We start from the raw sequence: 18,288 nt of genomic DNA, 5'->3' as shown, positions 1-18,288 counted from the left end.
AGAAAGTAAGGAAATTCCAGAAAAACATCTACTTCTGCTTCATTGACTATGCTAAAGTCTTTGACTATGTGGATCACAACAAACTGGAAAATTCTTAAAGATGGAAGTACCAGAATATCTTACTTGTCTCCTAAGAAACCTGTAGGCAGGTAAAGAAGCAACAGTTAGAATCGGACATGGAACAATGGACTGGTTCAAAATTGAGAAAGGAGTCTGACAAGGCTGTATATTGTCACCCTGCTTATTTAATTTCTATGAAGAGTACATCATGTGAAATGTGGGGCTAAATGAACCACAAGCTGGAATCAAGATTGCCAGGAAAAATATCAGCAACCTTAGATATGCAGATGATACTACTCTAATGGCAGAAAGTAGAGAGAAACTTAAGAGCCTCTTGCTGGAGCTGAAAGAAGAGAGTGAAAAACCTGGCTTGAAACTCAGCATGAAAAAAATGAAGATCATGGCATCCAGTCCCATCATTTCATGGCATATAGAAGGGGGAAAAGTTGAAGCAGTGATAGATTTCATTTTCTTAGTCTCCAAAATCACTATGAACAGTGAGTGCAGTCGTTAAAGTAAAAGACACTTGCTCCTTGGAAGGAAAACTATGAAAAACTTCGACAGTGTATTAAAAAGAAGAGACATCACTTTGCTGCCAAAGATCTGTATAGTCAAAGCTATGGTTTTTCCAGTAGTCATGTATGGATGTGAGAGTTGGACCATAAAGAAGTGCTAAGCACTAAAGAATTGATGTTTTTGGATGGTGGTTCTGAAGTCTCCTGAGAGTCCCTTGGACTGCAAGATCAAATCAGTTGATCCTAAGGAAAATAGCCCTGAATATTTATTGGAAGGACTGATGCTGAAGCTGAAGCTCCAATACTTTGGCCACCTGATGCAAAGAGCTGACTCATTGGAAAAGACCCTGATAATGGGAAAGATTGAAAGTGAAAGGAGGAGGGGGTGGCAGAGGATGAGATGGTTAGATAGCATCACCAGCTCATTGGACATGAATTTGCCCAAACTCCAGGAGATAGCGAAGGACAGGGAAGCCTGGCATGCTGCAGTTCATGGATTCACAAAGAGACATGACTGAGCAACTGAACGACTATTCTCCCTCCAGCTCTGTACTCCTGCACAAGGCCATCTGAATGTGAACTCCTTGAGAATAGAGGCTTTATCTGCCTAGTACCTGGAACGGTGTCTGGCATAGTATGCTGCTGCTGTGTCGCTTCGTGTCCGACTCTGTGCGACCCCATAGATGGCAGCCAACCAGGCTTCCCATCCCTGGGATTCTCCAGGCAAGAACACTGGAGTGGGTTGCCATTTCCTTCTCCAATGCATGAAAGTGAAAAGTGAAAGTGAAGTCGCTCAGTCGTGTCCGACTCTAGCAACCCCGTGGACTGCAGCCTATCAGGCTCCTCTGCCCATGGGATTTTCTAGGCAAAAGTACAGGAGTGGGGTGCCATTGCCTTCTCCTCTGGCATAGTATAGGCACCCAATAAATGTTTGTTGTACAAATCAATAGGTTTTATTTGCCTGTGCTCTGAAAAAAAAAATCTTACTGTTTTATAGACAATAAGTAGATCTGGAGATCAGAAAACAGAGAATTGCCAGATTATATCTAAAAGGTTGATACAAAGTGAGTATCAGCTAATTTAAACATCTGAAAAAATAAGCAGGAAAATTGGCTCCCATTTGAGGAATCGTTTTCTAATTTTGCAAATAAAATTTTATTTTGATACATTATTTGTCCATGAATGCTTCTAGGCTCTGTTATTTCTAGTCCCTTCTGGGTTTGTAGACAACATAAGGTTGTGGTTAGGAGCAGGGTCATTGAGTCTAAATTGCAACCCTCCTTTGTAAACTACAAGGTTGCATAGTTTACCTTGTCTAATTACCTCATTTATAAAATGGTGATGACAATGGTAGCAGGCTCATAGGACTGTGGAGAGGATTCACTGAGACTAAATAAAACACAGTACTTGGCATGGAGCATGTCCTCACTGAACACGGGCTAGTTATTGTCAGTACTTACCTCTGCTTATAAGACTGGGCCAAGGTGTAAGTGTTCCCCTTCCTTTTCTGGAATACTTGTATTCTCATCTAAAGCTTCAGATGGGTATTTCCATTCTCAGTTTACTTTTCATATGAGCTTAGGTACCATGTGTTTTTCATGTCCTAGTCAGCCCAGTATTTTCATACTACAGAGAAGCTACTTATAAGTCAGAGATTTCTAACTATTCCTGTTTATTTCCCTACTAAACTAGAATAATTGTGGACTCTCTTTTTTGAAGAGGGGGAAAATTAAAGAATTTTTCTGGTTCTCTCTTTTTTATTCTATAGCAGCACAAGTTGTACCTTTCACCTCCTTTTTGGGGAAAAGATTCTGCTTTTGTTATTTTTTGTGAGGTAGAGATGGAAAGATGAAATAATGCAGTAGTCTTCAACTATAAAAGATGATAAAAATTAATAAGAGAAGGTCAGTATTTTAAGAGCCTCTTTACTTTGAGGGGCCCAAGAGAGCTGAAACTTTATCACCCCAGCTCCAGAGAGCCACCCAGATGGACCCTACTGACCAGGGCACTGGAGACAGGAGGGAGAAAGGTATAAGAGGATAAAGGTCTCGCCTATTAGCAGAGACGGACTGTGTATATACTGAAATGGTGATGAAGAGACTTGTGTGCTCTTTTCTGAACTTTGCTGACTCAGTTCCTCAGAGTGAGTTAGAACAGTGAGGCTGGCATCTAGTGGAAGCAACAGGTACTAGGAACAGAGCACAAAAGTCTAAGAAGAGAGCTCCTCATTTTTCATTTCTCCAGATTCAATATAGTGATTTCATCTCTCTGTATTAGTTGAGATCTTTCAGCCATAAGTGAGAGATTATAGACCAGGTTAAGTAAAAAAAGAAAAGAGAATTTATTGACCAGTGTAATATGAATGATGGGATGGAGTGAGAATTAGGCATGCCTGAGTTGAGGGTCAAATGATAAGCACTCTTTCCCTTTCTCTCAAAAACATGCTTGTTCCCCAAAGCTCTTAACTCTTTTTCTTTCCTTCTATTAATATTCCCTTCTTTTCTACACTACTGAAGGTGGGCTTCATTCATGAATTTGAGGTAGAAATTCTTAAACAATTGTATTCAAGTGTAGGGGGAATATTTTCTGTTTTGTTCATGTCTTTAAGTGAGATTAGCAGGACAGGGACTGACCTTGCAGATAAACCAGCAATTTTGGATAAATTGACTCAAGGGAGTGTTCATAAACATATTTGATAACAGACCCAAGCAAAATGAAAGGTGACTTGAAACAATCAGTACCCAGAGTTGAATACCCCCCTTTTCAGTATTGTGTTTATTTGTAATCAATGTGATACTCAGTTCTCCATTAGTTTTCTTTTGTTTCCAATTTTGTTCCAAATTTGGATGAAGCATAGAGTTCTGTTACTTATTTAATATACATCTTCAAATTTCAAAAGAAATAATTTTCAGAAGTCATGAAAAGAATAAGCAAGTATAACATTCGGTTATCCATTAATCACATTTTCCATACTTTTCAAATTTAATATGAGGACCAAATTCCCTAAAGGAAAGAGAAAAAAATAGAGATTAGTATCATAAAGAAAGAGGGCTTTGCTTCACATTCCTTTCTCTTCCAAATGAAGTCCTGAGAAGGAAAGCTGCTTCTATAATTCCCTTTACCCCATCTCTTTTCCATTTCTGTTCATGATCACCACAGTTGGCACATTCCCCACCCATGTCTTAATTATTCAAAAAATGTTCTGAAGTTGACGGAGGAGTAGGTGGATGTGGAGTACATCTCTCCCCACAGATACATCAGCAATGCACCTTCAGACACAGGAGTGTATGCAGAACACAAGCTGAGAGTGGACAGGAGTACCTGACCAGTGGAAACAAATACATAGAACCACGCAAAACTCAAGATCAAGCCCTGAGCTTTTGGAATGAGACCACTGACTCAAAGACCCTAGACTACCAGAGAACTAACCCTAGGGAGGATCAAATAGTGATAACTCACACAAAGGAAACCACTTGAATAAAAGACCCAGCATCACCCAACCACCAGTAGCACCCTGTGCATAATGCCTCATCTAAACAACAAACAAACCAAAAATACAAATCCAATCATCAGCAGGCAGGATTACCACCTCCCTCAGCCTTGCCCATCAGAGGAAAAACAAACAAACAAACAAACAAAAACTAGTACAAATCTCACCCTATATGAAGCTTACACAAACCATTGGACCAACCTTAGGAGGGCAGAAACCAAAAGGAAGAAAGACTTCTACCTTGAATCCTGGGAAAAGGAGACCTCAAACACAATCACTTAAAAAAAAGTGAAAAGGCAGAGAAATACTACACAAATGAAGGAACAAACTAGAAACACAGAAGTCCAAATAAACGAAGAGGAAATAGGTAAACTACCTGAAAAAGAATTCAGAATAATGATAGTAAAGATGATCAAAAACCTTGAAAACAGAATGGAGAAAATGAGAGAATTAATTAACAAAGACCTAGAAGAATTAAAGAATAAACATACAGAGACAAACAACGCAATTACTGGAATTAAAAATACTCTGCTGCTGCTGCTGCTAAGTCGCTTCAGTCATGTCTGACTCTATGCGACCCCATAGACGGCAGCCCATCAGGCTCCCCCATCCCTGGGATTCTCCAGGCAAGAACACTGGAGTGGGTTGCCATTTCCTTCTCCAATGCATGAAAGTGAAAAGTGAAAATGAAGTCGCTCAGTCGTGTCTGACTCTTAGCAACCCCATGGACTGCAGCCTACCAGGCTCCTCCATCCATGGGATTTTCCAGGCAAGAGTACTCTAGAAGGAGTCAAAAGCAGAATATCTGAAGCAGAAGAACAAATCAGTGAGCTGGAAGATAAAATGGTGGAAATAACTTCTGAAGAGCAGAATAAAGTAAAAAGAATGAAAAGAACTGAGGATAGTGTCAGAGACCTCTGGGACAATATCAAATGCACCAGCATTCGAATTATAGGGGTTCCAGAAGAAGGGGAGAAAAAGAAAGTGTATGAGAAAATTTTTGAAGAGGTTATAATTGAAAATTTCCCCAACATGGAAAAAGGAATGGTCAATCAAGTCCAAGAGGTGCAGAGAGTCCCATACAGGATAAACCAAAGGAGAAGCACACCAAGACACCTACTAATCAAAGTAACAATGACTAAACACAAAGAAAGAATATTAAAAGCAGCAAGGGAAAAGCAACAAGTAACATACAAGGGAAACCCCATATGTTTAACAGCTGATCTTTCAGCAGAAACTCTGCAGGCCAGAAGGGAATGGCAGGATATATTTAAAATACTGAAAGGGAAAAATCTACAACCAAGATTACTGTACCTGGCAAGGATCTCATTCAAAATTGATGGAGGAATAGAAAGCTTTTCAGACAAGCAAAAGTTAAGAGAAGTCAGTACCACCAAACCAGCTTTACAGCAAATGTTAAAGGGACTTAAATATTCAAGAAATACAAGAGAAGAAAAAGATCTACAAAATCAACCCCAAACAATTAAGAAAATGACAATAGGAACATATATATCAATAATTACTCTAAATATAAGTGGATTAAATGCCCAACCGAAAGACACAGACTGGCTGAATGGATACAAAAAGAAGACCCATATATATGCTATCTACAGGAAACCCACTACAGACCTAAAGCCACATATAGACTGAAAGTGAGAGGATGGAAAAATATATCCCATGCAAATGGGAAGCAAAAGAAAGCTGGAGTAACAATCCTCATATCAGACAAAATAGATCTTAAAGTAAAGATTACAAGAGATAAGAAAGAATACTACATAATGATCAAGGAATCAGTCCAAGAGGAAAACATAACAATTGTAAATATCTATTCACCCAATATAGGAGCACCTTAATACATAAGGGAAACATTAACAGACATAAAAGGAGAAATTGACAATAACACAATAATAGTAGGAGATTTTAACACCCCACTCACACCAATGGACAGATAATCAAAACAGAATATTAATAAGGAAACACAAGTCTTAAATGATACATTAGATGAAACACAAGTCTTAAATGATACATTAGATGAGATGGATCTCATTGATATCTTCAAGACATTCCATCCAAATGCAGAAGAATACACCTTCTTCTCAAGTTCACATGGAACATTCTCCAGGATAGACCACATCTTGGGTCACAAATCAAACCTCAGTAAATTTAAGAAAATTGAAATCATATCAAGCATCTTCTCTGAACACAATGCTATGAGATTAGATATCAATTACAAGGAAAAAAAAAACTGTAAGAAACACAAACACATGGAGAGTAAACCATATGTTTCTGAATAACCAACAGATTACTGAAGAAATCAAAAGGGAAATTTAAAAAATTTCTAGAAACAAATGACAATGAAAACATGACAACTTGAAACCTATGGGATGCAGCAAAAGCAGTCCCAGAGGGAAGTTAATAGCAATACAGTCCTACCTCAAGAAACAAGAAAAACATCAAATAGACAACCTAACTTTACACCTAAAACAACTGGAAAAAGAACAACAACAACAAAACCCCAAAAAATTAGTAGGAGGGAAGAATTCATAAAAATCAGAGCAGAAATAAATGAAAAAGAAATGAAAGAAACAATAGTAAAGATTAATAAAACTAAAAGCTGGTTCTTTGAGAAGATAAAATTGACAAACCTTTAACCAGACTCATCCAAAAAAAGAGAGAGAAGAATCAAATCAACAAAATTAGAAATTAAAAAGGAGAGGTTACAACAGACAATGCAGAGCTCTTGCCTATCCTTCTAAAACTCTTTCAAAAAATTGCAGAGGAAGGAATACTTCCAAACTCATCACCCTCATACCAAAACTAGACAAAAACAACACACAAAAAAGAAAAGTACAGGCCAACATCACTGATGAACATAGATACAAAAATCTTCAACAGTATTTTAGCAAACGGTATTCAGCAACACGTCAAAAAGCTCATACATCATGATCAAGTTGGGTTTATTCCATGGATGCAAGGATTCTTCAATATATGCAAATCAATCAATGAGATACACCATATTAACAAATTGAAAGATAAATACCATATGATCATCTCAATAGATGCAGAAAAAGCCTTTGACAAAATTCAGCACCCATTTATGATTGAAACTCTTCCAAAAATGGGCATAGAAGGAACCTACCTCAACATAGTAAAGGCCATATAAGATAAGCCTACAGCAAACATTATTCTCAGTGGTGAAAAACTGAAAGCATTCCCCCTAAGATCAGGAACAAGACAAGGGTGTCCACTTTCACCACTGTTATTCAATGTAGTTCTGGAAGTCCTAGCTACAGCAATCAGAGAATAAAAAGAAAGAAATGGAATCCAGATTGGAAAATAAGTAAAGCTCTCACTGTTTGCAGATGACATGATACTGTACATAGAAAACCCTAAAGATAGTATCAGAAAATTACTAGAGCTCATCAGTGAATTTAGCAAAGTTGCAGAATACAAAATCAATACAAAGAAATCACTTGCATTTCTATATAATAACAATGAAAAAGCAGAAAGAGAAATTAAGTAATCAACCCCATTCACCATTGCAACAAAAAGAATAAAATATCTAGGAATAAACTTACCTCAGGAGACAAAAGAACTGTACACAGAAAATTATAAGACAATAATCAAAGAAATCAAAGATGACATAAACAGATGGAGAGATATTCCATGTTCCTGGGTAAGAAGAATCAATACTGTGAAAATGACTGTACTATCAAATGCCATCTACAGATTCAATGCAATCCCTATCAAATTAACATAGGCATTTTTCACAGAACTAGAACAAAAAATTTCACAATTCATATGGAAACACAAAATACCCTGAATAGCCAGAGCAGTCTTGAAAAAGACGAATGGAGCTGGAAGAATCAACCTTCCTGACTTCAAATTATACGGCAAAGCTACAGTCATCAAGACAGTATGGTCCTGGCACAAAAACAGAAATATAGACCTATGGAACTAGATATAAACAAGAAATAAGCCCATGCACACATAGGTACCTTAATTTTGACAAAGGAGGCAAGAATATAAGTGGGGCAAAGATAGCCTCTTCATAAATGGTGCTGGAAAAACTGGACAGCTACATGTAAAAGAATGAAATTAGAACATTCTCTAATAACTATATTCAAAAATGGGTTAAAGACCTAAATGTAAGCCCAGATACCATAAAACTACAAAGCTTCTAGAGCAAAATATAGGTAGGACAGTCAATGACATAAATCGTACCAGTAAGGTTTTGGATCTGTCTTATAATGGAAAGAAAAACAAAAACAAACAAATGGGACCTAATTAAACTTAAAAGGTTTTACACAGCAAAAGAAACCATAATGAAAACAAAAAGGCAACCTAAAGGCTGGGAGAAAATATTTGCAAACATTGAGACCAACAAGGGATTAATTTCCAAAATATAAAAACAGCTCATCAGCTTAATATAAAAACAAACAAGGAACCCAATCTGGGCAGAAAATCTAAATAGATATTTCTCCAAAGAAGACATGCAGATAGTCTATATACAGAAGAAAAAATACTCAACATTCCTAGTTAAAATAGAAATACAAATCAAAACTATGAATTATCACCTTACATCAGATAGAATGGCTATTATTAAAAATCTACAAATAATAAATGCTAGAGAGGCTGTGGAGAAAAAGAAACCATTCTACACCATTGGTGGGAAAGTAAATTGGTAGAGCCTCTATGGAGACTAATATAGAGGTTCCTTAAAAAACTAAAAATAGAGTTACCATATGATCCTACAATCCCACTCCTGGGCATATATCTGGATATAACTAATTTGAAGAGACCCAAATACCCCAAGTTTCACTGCAGCACTATTTACAGTAGCCAAGACATGGAGGTAACCTAAATGTCTATCAACAGATAAGTGGATAAAGAAGATGTCGTGTGTGTATGTACACACACACACACACACACACACAACGGGACTATTACTCAACCATAGCAAATAATGAAATAATGCCATTTGTAGCAACATGGATGGACCTGGAGATGATCATATTAAGTAAATCAGAAAAAGACAAATATCATATGATATCACTTATATGTGGAATCTTAAAAATGATACAAATAAACTTATTTACAAAACAGAAATAGACTCATAGAAGAATAATTGATGCTTTTGAACTGTGGTGTTGGAGAAGACTCTTGAGAGTCCCTTGGACTGCAAGGAGATCCAACCAGTCCATCCTAAAGGAGATCAGATCTGGGTTTTCATTGGAAGGACTGAGCTGACTCACTTTAAAAGACCCTGATGCTGGAAAAGATTGAGGGCAGGAGGAGAAGGGGATGACAGAAGATGAGATGGTTGGATGGCATCATTGACTCCATGGACATGGGTTTGGGTGAACTCTGGGAGTTGGTGATGGACAGGGAGGCCTGGTGTGCTGTGGTTCATGGGGTTGCAAAGAGTCGGACACGACTGAGCGACTGAACTGATATGTGGAATCTTAAAAATAATGCAAATACATTTATTTACAAAATAGAAATAGACTCACAGACATAGAAAAAGCTTAAGGTTACCAAAAGGGATAGGAGGTTTGGGGAATAAATTAGGAGTTTAGGATTAACATATACATACTAATATATATATAATTATTATTTTATAATACTTTTAATAATATTTATTATAGTATATAATATAATTATATAATAATAATTATTAATTTTGGATTGGTTCCAAATTGGGAAAGGAGTACATCAAGGCTCTATATGGTCACCCTACTTATTTAACTTATATGCTGAGTACATCATGTGAAATGCTGGGCTGATGAAGCACAAGCTGGAATCAAGATTACCGGGAGAAATACAATAACCTCAGATACGCAGATGACACCATCCTTATGGCAGAAAGTGAAGAGGAGCTAAAGAGCCTCTTGATGAAAGTGAAAGAGGAGAGTGAAAAAGCTGGCTTAAAACTCAAGATTCAAAAAAGTAAGATCATGGTATCCGGTTCCATCACTCCATGGCAAATAGATGGGGAAACAATAAAAACAGTGACAGACTATTTTCTTGATCTCCAAAATAACTGCAGATGATGACTACAGCCATGAAATTAAAAGATGCTTGCTCCTTGGAAGAAGAACTATGACCAATCTAGACAGCATATTGAAAAGCAGAGACGTTACTTTGCCAACAGTGGTTTGTCTAGTCAAAGCTATGGTTTTTCCAGTAGTCATGTATGGATGTGAATTGAACTATACAGAAAGCTGAGCAGTGAAGAATTGATTCTTTTGAACTGTGGTGTTGGAGAAGACTCTTGAGAGTCCCTTGGACTGCAAGGAGATCCAATCAGTCCATCCTAAAGGAAATCAGTCCTGAATATTAATTGGAAGAACTGGTGTTGAAGCTGAAACTCCAATACTTTGGGCACCTGATGTGGAGAACTGACTCACTAGAAAGACCCTGATGCTGGGAAAGATAGAAGGCAGGAGGAGAAGGGTACGGCAGAGGATGAGATGGTTGGATGACATCACCGACTCAATGGACATGATTTTGAGCAAGCTCTGAGACTTGGTGATGGACAGGGAAGCCTGGTGTGCTGCAGTCCATGGGATCACAAAGAGTCACACACGACTGAGTGACTGAATTGAACTGATATAGAAAATAGATAAACAAGGACCTACTGTTTAGCACTGGTAACTAAACACAGTATCTGGCCTAGAGAATTCCATGGACTGGTATAGTCCATGGGGTCGCATAGAGTTGGACACGACTGAGTGGCTTTCACTTTCACATAATAGAAAGGAATCTGAAAACACACACACACATACACACACACATATGGGGAGTGGGAGGGAGCAGAGAAAGAAAGGAGGGGAGAAAAATATCTTTGGAAAAAAAAAGAAATTCTATCCTGTAACTGCCTCTTCCATCAAATGACTCTCCATCCTAATCCCCATATTAGGCTTACATTTGATATATATTTGATTTTATCTCCTGGTTCAGGGGTTGCAAACAATTGTTTGTAGGAGCCAAGCTGATAATATAAGTAAGTGAATTGGGCCACCTTCCCACAATAGAGAGAGGTGGGACTGTGGCTTTCTGAAATGCCTGGACTCCATTTGGACGGAGAGTTGCTACTAGATAACTGTTGCTTTTCTTGCAAGTGAAGTCCTAGCTTCACTTTGTATTTTTTAAAATAAATTAGAAATATGTATTTTTCGGTAAAATCTGATTTTAAAAATACTGTCAACCATAAAAATTTAGTGATACACTGTTCCAGTTAAACAGAAGCAATACTGTTTTCTATTGCCATGAATTTTCTTATGCAATATTTTCTTCTTGGCACATAAGACCACAAATTTATGAAGAGTTGGGGATGTGTTTCATACAATTGTGTTTTCTTGGTAGTTATTATTAGGGCCCTACACTGAGTAGGCTTGTATTCTCCAGTTTTCTTTTTTCTTTTCTTTTTCTGAGGGATTTACATTGTTCTTAAATGGTGGATATCTCTCAGGATTATGATTCCAATTTATCAGAATTTTTCTTCAAAACACTAGCTAAGGGCAAAGACAGCCTTAGTGTTTTGACCTCACTCAAAGAACATCAGGACTGTTCTTTTTGCCCTGAATACAGAAATGGCATAAAGGCCAAGTTTATACATGCAAGTCACAGTGAGAATTAAAACAAATACACAGTCTCCTGTACCATCCCTGCCATTGGCATCAATATTCTCTGGCACACTTATAAAATGGAAAAGAAAGAAAAATGAAAAAGAGAGGGGGAAGGAAAGAATGAAAGAAGGGAGGAAACAAAGAGAGAAAGAGCCAGAATAGATCGGAGGCATGATCTTAGAACTTCTAAAACTTTCTCAAGTCTCCTAGTTGAGGCTGAAGAAAATCTCAAAACCATCTTTGAGAAGTCATTAGGTTGTAGCCCACAACCTAATGTAATGTAGTCATTAGAATCAAGCCCACAATGTAATTCTGTGTCAACCTATTCTAATTTCCAAAAGCCCAGGCCATTCTGGGTAGGTCCTTCTTATGCTGGTCATTGTAGTGGTGTGCACCCAAATACCAGCCAGTATGAAAAAAGCTTATGTGTAAGAACTAAGAAGACACTTCCAAGTTTCTTGCCTAATTAGCCCTGCCTGAGAAAGTGACAACCACCACATTATGTAATTTAATCTTCTACATAGTCCGATAATATTCACGAACTCTCATTCTTCTTTCTTAGAAATCAGTGGTAGATACTTGTTTAATTCACATTTTTCAGTTTCCAATTCTTTCCTTTAAAGTCATCCTCTGAGGCTACTACTTGCTGTGAAGATGAGCCAGTATTACTGTTATTGGACTAATTTCTACACCTTGTTTCCTTCAGTGCTCAGAAATAATTCTCTTGGCATGGTAACATGATGCCAGAAATCCATGAAGTTTCTTCTCAAAGAAAGATACGGATAAAGAAGTAAGCTCAGCAGACTCAAGATGCTCAAATCAAAGGAAAGTGAAGTCACTCAGTCATGTCCGACTCTTTGTGACCCCACAGACTGTAGCCCACCAGGCTTTTCCGTCCATGGGATTTTCCAAGCAAGAATACTGGAGTGGGTTGCCATTTCCTTCTCCAGAGGATCTTCCTGATACAGGGATTGAACCCAGGTCTCCCACACTATAGGCAGACGCTTTGCTGTCTGAGCCACCAGGAAGTCCTATAAACCCTTGGGATATTCTGCCTAAGAATGACTTTGTAACCTAGGGCCGTAGGCCATGCCAGATAGTTTACCCTCAGGTGAATGTTTTTATTTACCTGTGGTGCTAAGTCACTTTGTATCAGTTTAACTCCTGAGGGGAGGGGGCTGGAGACTAGTAGTTGTCAGTCAGGTAGGTGTTGCCTGTCCCCATTAAAAAGCCTAGACACCAAAGCTTTTGTGGGTTTCCTAGGTTGGCATTACTTTATACAAGTTATGACACATCATAGCTGGGAGAATTTAAGCACTACCTTTGTGACTCCCCTGGTAGAGGACAACTGGAAGATGGTGCTTGATCTCCCAGACTCTACCCAATGAGTTTTCTGCCTTTGCTGATTTTACTCCATATCCTTTCATTGTAATAAACTGTTACCATGCATATAATGGCTTTTCTGACTTCTATAAGTCCTACTAGGGAACCATCAAACTTGAGGGTAGTCTTGGAAACTCCCAACAGAGAGGATCTCGTAGGTTATGAAAGAGTTACTTACAAGACACAACAAGACTGATTTGTAAAAACAATTTCAAATAGAGCTAAAACATATTACAAGGAATATTATTTTTAATCTAAATTTCCCATTGAATTTATTTGAAAGGCAAAAAAAGTTTTAAAAGTTGACTGTCAATTTTTATCCATGTAAGACCACATAACCACTTTGTTACTCATGTGTATATCTACACCTGTGTTTTTGTCTATGTCTGTATCTATGTCTGTATCAGTACCTGTATTTATTTCTTCCAAGCTAAGGTATGGGTGCTATTCATAGGTATGTCACTGTAAGTTGTTAAAGAAAATTTGATTTTTTTAAAAATGAATTTCTATTTATGCAATCTATAGACTATCTACTAATATAATCTCTGTACAATTCTGCCAAAACATTGTGTAAGCTTTTTATCTTTTGTTTTTAAATGAGTCAACTTTGAATGCTAACTACATTTTTTTAAAAAGACTTTTCTCTTTACTATATGTGTAGTCTATCTCCAGTATTCCAGTCTTTTGTGAGCCAATGGAGGCTATTAAAGAAGAAAAAATCCATGAATCAGCAAATCCAGTTCCTTGCTAAAATTATTGGAAATTTCTGTGAAGAAATATAGAGAGAAAATAATGGTATCTTATTTTGAACTTACCACTGATCAACACAAAGGAAACACTCATTCTTGTAAGTGAGGCCATTTGTCCCACAAACATATGCTGTCACTTCAGGACAGTCTGCATCATAAAGAGGATCCAGTGGGTAATATATTTTACACGGGGGCTGCAAACATCATAAAATATCATATGAATAACTGATCGATTTTACCTCATCCATTTCTGGCCTGTCACTTCTGCCCCACATAAAAGTAATATCAGATGTTACTTATTAATGGATCTTTTTCAAGATTTCATCTCCTTTGGGCTTTAGTTAGGCAAGTTCCTTTTCTGACTACAAAGTCCTCACCCATTCATCATCTGTTGAAGCCATAAACAGTGTAATAACTCAGTTTAAACCCCAAATGAAAAGTTTTTCTTTAAACATGGAGTCCCCATGCCAATAACTCAGAAGTTTGTAAGTAGAGATAGGTATGTGAACTCCTAGAATACAGGGGTTTAAATGTAGTTCTTAAGAGTGAGGGTTCTGTATTGAGACTGGGATTAAATTCTGAACATGTGCTTAGCTTCTCAGTTGTATCCAACTCTTTGCGACCCTTTGTACTGTAGCCAGCCAGATTCTTTTGTCCATGGGATTTCCCAGACAAGAATATTGGAGAGGGTTACCATTTCATTCTCCCGGGGATCTTCCCAATTCAAGGATCAAACCGCGTCTCCTTTGTCTCCTGCATTGCAGGTAGATTCTTGACCCCCTGAGCTATTGTACCACTGTTAAACTTTTTGGCCTTGGTTAAGTGACAGGGATTATTTCATTTAATATTCAGAGATGCATTTTATTATTATAATGCTTATGCTACATGGGGGTAAATTTAAGCCTGACGAGGTTAAGATACATGCCCAAAGTCACACAGAAAACTTCCATTCTACTTTACCACTATGCAGTTTGAGATCCCTCCAAGAGAGTGATCAGATTAAAATCAAAATTCAAAACTGATAGGAATTTAAATTTACCGCAGGCCATTCAGAGTAATCATGTGGTTTGAAGAATTCTGCAAATAAAGAACAGACACAATAGGTTAGTAGTTCTCCATGGAATTTGATTTCACTCACTGAAGTTACTGATTGAATAAAGAAATCTAATGTAATTACTTATTTGCACAAAGTGTAGAAAATAATTTATGGCAATAAAATTTGTAGGTGGTCTGCCTTTGTTAATTACTTCATCCATTTATTTATTCTCTAATTCTTTTTCACAGTCCTGACTTCATTTATAAATGTGCTATGTCATTGAAGAAAGAGTAAAAACTATTTGGGGTTATATGATCTGAACATTAAAAATAAATATTCAAAGATCAAAATATAACACAACTGAATTGCTCTTTAATCTTAACATAGGAAAGACTTTCTGGTAATGGTTCATTGATCTCTGTCCAATAACAGAAAGAACTGGTACACTTTATGACATTCAAATAAAAATAATTTTTTCATGACAACATATAAACTAAAAAATTCTGATAAACTGGAAAAAATATTTGCAACACCTATCATAAAGGGATCGTATATACACAGAAACCCTGAAGATAGGGAAATGACACTTAAATTTGTAAAAGATATTCAAATGCAGTATGATAAGAAAAATGCTATAAAACTATATTGAAATGCCATCTATTACTGGTGGGAATGCAGATTGGCACAACTTTTATGAAGTGAAATTTGGCAATGTTGAACAAAACTACTTTGCATTCATATCTGATCATGATTCAGGGAATTTACCCTGAAGATAACCTTCCAACAATAGAAAAATATATATGCATAAGATTATTTATTGCAGCATTGTTTTTATTGCAAAATATCGGACACACACTAATTCCCGTACACCTAAAGACTGACTGAATAAACCTTGGTATATTCATCCAATAAAGTTTTATGCAATTGCATAAAAGAATGAGGAAATCCCTGTAAACTGATATGCACTGGTTTTCAAGACATTCTTAAACTGGGAAAAGCAGGATGCAAGTAGGTACCTATACTATGCTATCTTTTATGTAAGAAAGTAGGAAGAATTATAAAATATACATATGTATATTTGAGCAAGAAGAAACAGAAAAAATAAACTAGAGACTAATAAGATTGGTTACATAAAGAATAAGGATGGAATTTCAGTAGAAGCTGAAGGGTTTGAAGGTAATGACACTCTTTGAATCTAAACTTTTGTTCATTTTGTTTCATTTTTCTCATGTTCAAAATAATTTTAAATTGCATTTCGATTTTTCTTGACCCATGGGTTATATATAGAAATGTGTTATTTATTTGATTTCAAAATAATGGAGGATTTTCCATAGTAACTCCTTTTCTAATGTGTGTGTGTGTGCTCAGTCACTCAGTCATGTCTGACTCTGTGACCACCATGGACTGTAGCCTGTCGGGCTCCTCTGTTCATGGGATCATCCAGGCAAGTTGCCATTTGCTACTTTAGAGGATCTTCCCAACACAGGGATTGAACCTGTGTCTCCTGCATCTCCTGCTTTGGCAGCAGATTCTTTTACTGCTGAGCTACCAGGGAAGCTCTCCCTTTCCATAGTGCTGTGCTAAGTCACTCAATCATGTCTGATTCTGTGTGGCCCCATGGACTTTAGCCTGCCAGGCTCCTCTGTCCATAAGGATTCTCCAAGCAAAAATACTGGAATGGGTTGCCATGCCCTTCTTCAGGGGATCTTCCCAACCTAGGAATCGAACCCAGGTCTCCCATATTGCAGGCGGAGTCTTTACCGTCTGAGCCACCAGGGAAGCCCCCCTTTCCGATAGTGATACCCAATTGATACCCAATTTGTATTATCAAGCCTAAAGGCCTGTGTTTCAGCAAAACTTTCCCCATCCAGTCACAAATGACTTTTTCTTTTTTACAATGAAAAGAAAAAAACAGGTGTTTCTCTTCTAATTTTGCTTACCTGAAAAAACAATATGTGCCAAAGTAGAGGATTCCAGGAAAAATATGGTCATACAGGGAAAGGCAGTCATTTGATCTCACCTAATGCCCTGCTTGGAGAGGCCTGTGGAAATGCTCAAGACAGTTTATTCATCATTTCTTGCACAGCTGTCTTTCCAAACCTAAGATAACCCACTACTCTGAACTGAACTTGATCATGGTGGTCTCAAACTGGCCTAGTCTCTAAGGATTCAGACCTAAGAAGGTTCTTCTGCCCTGAAGAGGGAAAGAAAACCATTAAAATAACTTTTTCCCCCCAGCCAGCAAGCATTGTGTTATTATAATCTGTTTTGACTTGGAAGAGAAATTAGCCTCAAGGCTATCACCAGGACTGACCCCAGGCATGTTACATATAAATGAATTTATCCTACAACATAAAGTAAGGTTAATGAATATGGATACTTTAAGAATTCTGAGAAAAGAGGTATGATCTGAGGACTATCTTGTACAATCAGGACTATGTCACTTTATAATGCACATTGTTTAATTCCTTCCAGTTTTTCCCACACTGAAATGCTCCGTTTCCTAGCTAAGTTTCTTCATCCAGGCCATTTACATGTGCTCAAATACAAAGAATAGATTGAAAATGGAATTGTTGATCTGGGGATCATAAAAATTGTGTATACCTTTCCTGATAGATGAATCAAGATAGTTGATATTATCATTTTTTTTGATTCATATATAGGTACACATGATTTTGATGACATCTGTCTATCAGTGAGATCCAAGTTCAAATTCTAGCTTCAGCAGTTTTTAGAAGTGTGAGCCTCAGAAAAAGTGTGAACATCATAGGATATTGAGAATATCAACTGATACTAGTATCAATATACATGGAGTTTCTTTTGTAAGAATGGACATATGTAGCCCAGAGAGAAGATAATTTCCAAGTTATTTACACTCAACTTCCTTATGCCCTACTCTATTCATTCTGTCTCTTCTCCAAATTGCAGTTAGTGGGCACATAGGGAAGTAAGGGAGGTCTATATTAGCCTTACAGAGGAAACAAAAGCGGATGCTGGAGGAAAACAAACATAATGACAGAGAAGAGAGAGAGAAACCATCACTGACTTAGACTAGGAATCTGAAGAGCTGTTTACCTGAATGGGCTTGCTGCAAAAGTCTACTGTAGTTACCCTGAGGTTACAGCTAGCCTTGAGCAAAGTTACTGTTCCGTGAGTCCATGGCCAGGGGCGTGTTGAGCAGAGGAGGCTGGCTCCCTGCTCAGTTGAGCAACCAATTGTTTGGCAAGAACCACCTCCTCTGATGTTTCAGGCTCCAGCAGGCAGGAACACACATGGATGTTCTGTACTTGTGGTTTTTGATTGTGGATCATGAGGACAAGATGACATTTGCAAAGCAGATTAATTACCTACCTCATTCCAGACAATCTGGTTTACATTTTACTAGATACAAGTCTGGTTCTTTTTCCTGGTGTCTGCCTCCAGA

General features: G+C 37.5%; 2 protein-coding genes across 5 annotated transcripts in view; one reads left to right on the top strand and one right to left on the bottom strand.

Annotated features, from left to right (window-relative positions):
• Positions 1–18,288, top strand: part of LOC147369635 (sperm-associated acrosin inhibitor-like) — a 159,160-nt gene that overhangs the window by 104,424 nt on the left and 36,448 nt on the right. The window lies entirely within an intron of this gene.
• SPINK13 (serine peptidase inhibitor Kazal type 13) lies at positions 13,891–18,136 on the bottom strand. The gene is made up of 4 exons (XM_086412331.1): positions 17,940–18,136; positions 16,805–16,906; positions 14,868–14,905; positions 13,891–14,022 (listed from the first exon to the last, which is right to left on the bottom strand). Exons 2-4 carry the CDS (start codon positions 16,872–16,874, stop codon positions 13,891–13,893), a joined length of 240 nt encoding a protein of 79 aa, XP_086268457.1. The 5' UTR covers positions 16,875–16,906; positions 17,940–18,136.

This window comes from Bos grunniens, chromosome 7 (genome assembly GCF_055505025.1).
Source record: "Bos grunniens cultivar Pamir isolate PY7600 chromosome 7, Bosgru_T2T1.0, whole genome shotgun sequence".
NCBI classification, from domain to species: Eukaryota; Metazoa; Chordata; class Mammalia; order Artiodactyla; family Bovidae; genus Bos; species Bos grunniens.
The sequence above is the reverse complement of the archived record's forward strand: the minus strand, read 5'-3'. Positions and strand labels throughout refer to the sequence as shown.

Bases quoted from the DNA above. Each gene is read 5' to 3' on its own strand.
- SPINK13 (XM_086412331.1), bottom strand. From the start codon at position 16,874: ATGACTGCCTTTCCCTGTATGACCATATTTTTCCTGGAATCCTCTACT. The intron at 14,906-16,804 runs GTAAGCAAAATT...CTTTATTTGCAG, and splicing joins GGCACATATTGTTTTTTCAG to AATTCTTCAAACCACATGAT. The intron at 14,023-14,867 runs GTAAATTTAAAT...TGATGTTTGCAG, and splicing joins ATTACTCTGAATGGCCTGCG to CCCCCGTGTAAAATATATTA.